Source organism: Puntigrus tetrazona, chromosome 19 (assembly GCF_018831695.1).
Source record: "Puntigrus tetrazona isolate hp1 chromosome 19, ASM1883169v1, whole genome shotgun sequence".
Taxonomy (NCBI): domain Eukaryota; kingdom Metazoa; phylum Chordata; class Actinopteri; order Cypriniformes; family Cyprinidae; genus Puntigrus; species Puntigrus tetrazona.
Genome location: NC_056717.1, coordinates 3,890,757 through 3,897,406, shown reverse-complemented (window position 1 = coordinate 3,897,406; position 6,650 = coordinate 3,890,757). Strand labels below are relative to the sequence as shown.

General features: G+C 37.5%; 1 protein-coding gene across 1 annotated transcript in view; it reads right to left on the bottom strand.

Moving 5' to 3' along the window:
- Positions 1 to 5,441: 5,441 nt before the first annotated feature.
- Positions 5,442 to 6,650, bottom strand: part of LOC122323815 (serine/threonine-protein kinase pim-1-like) — a 28,738-nt gene continuing 27,529 nt past the window's right edge. Inside the window, exons 7-8 of the mRNA XM_043217926.1 lie at positions 5,748 to 5,924; positions 5,442 to 5,624 (exon numbers count right to left, since the gene is read on the bottom strand). Coding sequence (XP_043073861.1) covers positions 5,509 to 5,624; positions 5,748 to 5,924 — 293 coding nt within the window. The 3' untranslated portion in view covers positions 5,442 to 5,508. The remainder of the gene's footprint in view (positions 5,625 to 5,747; positions 5,925 to 6,650) is intronic.

Sequence of the window (6,650 nt, the reverse complement as noted above, 5' to 3'; positions counted from 1 at the left end):
ATATATATGATTTGATCAAAGATCAGAACCTAGATTCACTCTGTTTGACAGAAACCTGACTAAAACCAGATGAATACATTACTCTAAATGAATCTACCCCCCAAGATTATTACTATTAAATGAGCCACGTTTAAAAGGTAAGGGGGGTGTTGCTACAATTTATAACAATATTCTTAGTACTTCTCAGAGGGCAGGCTTTAAGTATAACTCATTTGAAGATTTGGTGCTGCATATCATATTATCTATAGAATCATGTGCTAGTGATAAATCCTCTGTCATGTTTGTACTGGCTACTGTATACAGGCCACCAGGACACAGCACAGATTTCATTAAAGAATTTGCTGATTTTCTAACTGGACGTTAGTACTGGCCGCAGATAAAGTCTTAATATCCATGTTGATAATGAAAAATCTACTTTGATAATCAGATTTCTTAGACATTCTGAAGTCTGTTGGGGTTAGACAACACGTCTCTGGACCAACTCATTGTCGAAATCATACTCTAGATCTAATACTGTCACATGGAATGGATGTTAAAATGGTGGAAGTTCTGCAGCAAAGTGATGACATTTCAGATCACTATCTAGTCTTGTGTGAACTCTGTATAGTTAAACCTGTAAACTCTGCACCTTATTACAAGTATGGTAGAACCATCACTTATACCACAAAAGAAAGCTTTCTAAGTAATCTTCCTGACTTATCTCAATGCACTCTCTTTTTTCTAGCACTCTAGATACAGTTGCTGTTTTGCACTTAAAAAAGATGAAAGAAAACAATCTGACTCCATGGTGTAATGAAAACACACGCACCTAAAGAGAGCAGCCCGGAAGATGGAGCGCAGGTGTAAATTAGAAGTATTTCATATTGCCTGGCGGGAGAGTATCCTGTCATACAGAAAAGCATTAAAAACTGATTATTTTTCATCTCTTTTAGAAGAAAACAAACACAACCCCCGGTATTTATTCAATACAGTGACTAAATTAACAAAAAATAAAACGTCAACAGGTGCTAACATTCCCCATGAGTGTAGTAGTAATGACTTCATGAATTTCTTTACTTCTAAGATTGGTACCATCAGAGATAAAATTGTAACTATGCAGCTGTCAGCTACAGTTTCACATCAGTTAGTGAACTATAGATCCCCTGAGGAAAAATGACAGTCATTCTCTATTATAGGAGTAAATCATCTAAACCAACAACATGTATGTTAGACCCTATTCCATCTAAACTATTAAAAGATTTGCTTCCAGAAGTCATAGATCCTATTTTGAACATTATTAATTCATCATTGTCGTTAGGATATGTTCCCAAAACCTTCAAACTGGCTGTAATTAAGCCTCTTATTAAGAAACCACATCTTGATCCCAAAGACTTAATAAATTACAGACCAATCTCTAATCTCCCTTTTCTGTCAAAGATACTAGAAAAGGTAGTATCCTCACAACTGTATTCCCTTTTAGAAAAAAATGGTATCTGCGAGGATTTCCAATCATCTTATCATCTTATCTTCAATCAATTTATCTTAGGATGGTTTAAATCATATCTATCTGACCGCCATCAGTTTGTGGCACTAAATGAGGAGGTATCATATCTCTCACAAGTGAAACATGGAGTTCCTCAAGGTTCAGTGCTAGGACCGTTACTTTTCAACCTATACATGTTACCTCTGGGAGACATTATCAGGAGACATGGTGTTAGCTTTCACTGCTATGCTGATGATACTCAGCTCTATATTTCAGCGCAGCCTGGTGATACACAACAAATTTAACAGAATGCATAGTCGATATAAAAACTGGATGATGAGTAACTTCCTAATGCTAAAATCTAAAAACAGAGGTGCTAATAATTAGACCTAAAAACCCCACATATAATAATCTAGAACACAGGCTAACACTTGATGGCTGCTCTGTTAATTCTTCATCATCAGTTAGGAACCTAGGTGTGCTGCTTGACAGCAATCTTTCCTTCGAAAACCATGTTTCCAGCATCTATAAAACTGCGTTTTTACATCTTAAAATTATATCTAAATTACGACCTATGCTTTCAACCTCTAATGCAGAAATAATAATTCATGCGTTTATAACCTCGAGGTTAAATTATTGTAATGCTTTATTGGGTGGTTGTTCTGCACGCTTGATAAACAAACTTCAGCTAGTTCAAAACGCAGCAGCTAGAGTCCTTACTAGAACTAGGAAGTATGATCATATTAGACCGGTTCTGTCAACACTGCACTGGCTCCCTATCAAACATTGGATAGATTTTAAAATCTTATTAATTACCTATAAAGCCCTGAATGGTTTAGCTCCTCAATACTTGAGTGAGCTCTTATCACATTATAGTCCTGCCCGTCCGCTGCGTTCTCAAAACTCTGGCCTTTTGATAATACCTAGAATATCAAAATCGATCTACTGGCGGCAGATCCTTTTCCTATCTAGCACCTAAACTCTGGAACAATCTCCCTAACTCTGTTCGGGAAGCAGACACACTCTGCCAGTTTAAATCTAGATTAAAGACACATCTTTTTAACTTAGCCTACACATAACACACCAACACACTTTTTATTATTAAATCCGTTAAAGGATTTTTAGACTGCATTAATTATATCAGCTGGAACTGGGAACATTAAAATACGATGTACTTGTGACATCGTAAAAAGAATGGCATCTACGCTAATATTAATCCCGTTTCTTTCTTAATCTGTTTCACAGTTTGTATCCAGACTAGATGGTGGATCAGCACCCAGAGATTATGTTCATCAGAGACCAGAACACCTAGATGCGCACCGTGGACAGATTTTCTCCATTCATGGATGGGGTTTTGGTTCTTTCCTCTGGCTTGCTTTGTTGGGGACACGTAACTTCTAGTGATTATCGTCGAATTGATTAAAGAGATCGTCTCTGCATTTAATAACAAATTGTTCAATCTCGTCATTATACATCCCTATCATTGTGTTCTCCAACTTTATACTGTACAGTGCCTTGATTCAACCTATGTTGTTAAAAGCGCTATATAAATAAAAATGATTGATTCATTTATTGATTGATGTACTAACGGGGAAATCTCTATATAAAATGTTAAGTGGTAATTAAGTGTAACAAATCATTTAAAAATCAAACACATCACCTCCATATTTTAAACTGAGAAGAAAATCACCTGTCAATTTTGAGCAAATGAAGAATAAATTCATACTAGCATACACATGTAGCACATCTTTTTATTCTTTTTGGAATGTTTTCCTGGACCTCTGCAGGCTTCTTGTAAATTAAACTGTATATTGTTTGTTATGTTGACAGACAAAAAGTTACATTCAGGTGCAAAGAAGATATGTATTTTTTAATAACGTAACTTAAAAATATAAATAAAAATTGTTGCTTACGTTCATATTAACCAGAACTTAACAGTTGGTTCTGAAGACATTATTATTTGTTCAATATTTTTGTAAAAAAAAAAAAAAAAATCATAAAACAATAAGAATATTTTACTTTAATTTGCTTTTGTGTTTATAAACAACAAAGAAGCAATATGAAGTTTTAAAAGATCATTGCTGTCTTCATTGGTTGTACTAAAATAAATTAACATGATTTAATGAATTAATTGAACTGGATTACTTACCAAGCAATCAACAGGCCATTATGCATTTTTCTTTATTATTATTATATTACTCGTGGGTTAATCCACAAGAGCATGTTTAAACTTAATTATTATACAATCAAATGAATAAAAGTACAAATCCTTAAGATGTCCTTTGTTTCACATCTTTCAATGATTGCTTCATCACTCATTCACAATCTAACGGATGTTAAACTGATATACTTTAATACAGCATTGTTCAGAAATACATATAACATAATCTTTAAGGCAGATATGAGCCAGCTTGTTTTAAGTTGTTTTTCAGATGTTACTTACCTGTTATTACTTACCTGGTGAGATTATTTTTTATTATTTTAATTAACATTCAGTGTGATGAATATACAGTAGTAAATCGAGAGGGTTAATTGGGGCTTAATAATGGTTTAAAAAAAGGTTTGCCCCCTTCACAGCTGTCATGGAGGCCAAAATTAGTTATAGACAACCAACATCACTTTTTGTGCTAAACAAGAGGTAAAGTATTCTAACATGGGGGTCTATGGGATTGACTACCATTTGGAGCCTGTGTCTAGTGGCCAGTCAGTGAATTTTAGTTTAGTGCTGGGTACTGTCACATTCTCTGGAATTTGTTATTGTTTTTGTCGTGTGCCATGTGTTCCGTCTGACCTAATTTAGTTTATTGTCTTTAGCTGTGTGTGATTAATTTAGTGATTTACCTGGTGTATTTAAGTCCTGTGGTTTCAGTTCTGTTTGTCCGATCTCGTCTTTATTTGCGTGTGATTTTGTCCGATCTGCCTGCCTGTCTGTATTTATATTGTTTTTCATCTCTGAGTACATTAAAACGCTTTATTTTCATTTACACTCGTTGTGTGCTCTCCTGCTTATCACACACCTGACAGGTACACACCACAAGATTATCAGGCTGATTTTAAACGATTCCCCCTCTTCCGACAATCCTAGGTAATGTCTCAATTATCTTTGTGGATCTAAAGATTATCTCATCAGATTTTCCTGTGGTGTGATATGTGTTAAGAGTGACTGAATCTGCTCGGAAAAACAATGTGTCCTGGAAAACACATTTATTCTCAAGTCTCGAGAGATTTTGTGAGGACTCTGTCTTCATCACATTGCTGCACCCCACACACTATATAGTGAAAATAGTGAAATCTAGGACATTTTTCTCCTCATGTTTGCGGTCTCTCACATTTTGAAAGTCTTATAAGATTAAAAAATCTTTTAGTATGTAACTTTAGTCACCTGTTTGAATTAAGAGAGAGAGACTGGAAGGCTGCCTCCTGGTTATATAAACTGAGAAACATACAATCTGAAAACTATAAACCATTCCTATTTTGCTTCAGTTAAAGGCAAGGCGACTTGAGTCACAGGTGGATTGTATGTTTGTCATGGTAGGTGGGCACAGTTTCAACGACCAGGCACCTCAACTCCATTCTACCTCTTTGTCCATTTTCTATTATCTGATAATGATGAACGGTGATACGTTGCCAAAATGGTCACAGACACTATGTACATGTTTTATACAGTCTATGATAACACATTTTTGTATATTGTGTGTATGTTGGATTCAGTGGTTGCAGTGTCAGAATCTTGAAGCCCGAGGCAAGAAGCTGTAGGACCAGGGTATCTTTGAAAGGGTCCCTGTCTCCTAACCTCTGTGGTACTTATGACTCTGATGTCAGGAAACTTTATTGGACAATCTCTCATTGATAAGATCTTTGGGACCCAGTTACCCATGGCAGAAAAAATTGGAGAGGCAATGTAAGCAGCAATAACAGGAACTTTTATTATTTCTGGAGTGACCCTGAAAGGATTCATCCCTGACGAGTAGTTCAGCAAGGCGCTTAAACTACTGTCTCGGGCCAAGGCGCCAGACGCAACCATGGCCTGCCAGCCCCGCAAGGCGCTAGGACTGGAGGGATGAAGGGGCTAACTTAAACCATTCGTGTAAGTGCATCTCATCCAGGTGAAGCCTCTGCTCTGGGTCACTCTTTAGGCAACCTCGAATAAAACGACAGCATTCTGTGAAGAAAGATGGAGAGAATTTTACACTTGCTCTCTAAGTTGCAAAACTTGGAGATACTTTTTTTTAAAAGCCACTGTTTTCTCAGTTTTGCATTTGTTCTTTTGTACTGAAGCTCTCACCGTCGGAGATGCCTGGCTCTTCCCACGCATCGGCATCCATCAAACCGATGTCGCTGCTGTCTGGGAAAAGTCTGGTCATCATCCGAAACAGCAGCACCCCCAGCGACCACACTGTGGCCTGCTTCCCGTCGTACTCGCCCTTCTCGATGTACTCCGGAGGGCAGTACCTTGCTGTCCCTGCAGGAAAACGTTTGTCACATGTGAAAGTCTGCTCTACCAACGGAACTTAATTTTAATGACAAATTACACTATGACTGGGTTTTCTTCTTCTGAGAAAGCTGTTAGTTGTGAGTCCCATCTAAACAGAGTGCTCATTAAAATCCCAAACTACGTTCAAGAAATAATACATACCACTATAGGTGGTGTAGGAGGTCTTTTAAGGAGGTCTCCACAGCCAAAATCGATAAGTTTGACCTCTAGGGTCTCTACGTTGACCAGGATGTTTGGCATTTTGATGTCCCGATGGAAGACACTCTTGGAACAGCAAGCAGCAGCAGCATCGGTCACCTGCTGCATGAAATGACGTGCCATCTCCTCGCTGAAGTGGCCATCGTAATGCGCCCAAAAACTCAGCATGTCCATGCAATGCGAGGGCCGCTCTAGGACCATAATGTACTGGTCCGGTTGGTCCTCCCAGTCCAGTAGCTTTATGATGTGGGGACAGCTGGGGCCTTGATTGGCCATGAGAGTTAGGGCCACCTCCAGAGGAACTGGTCTGGGATGCTCAGGCTAGAAAAAGAATGTTTTTTTTATAACTGTACACTGATACCCTGATACAGCATCTGTCATCTCATTGAGGACATGAATATATAAACAACAAAAACTTAATAAAAAACTTAATAAAATATTTTTATTGCTGTGAAAAACTTCTGAAAGTTCTGATGTCTACTTACAAGGCTTAAA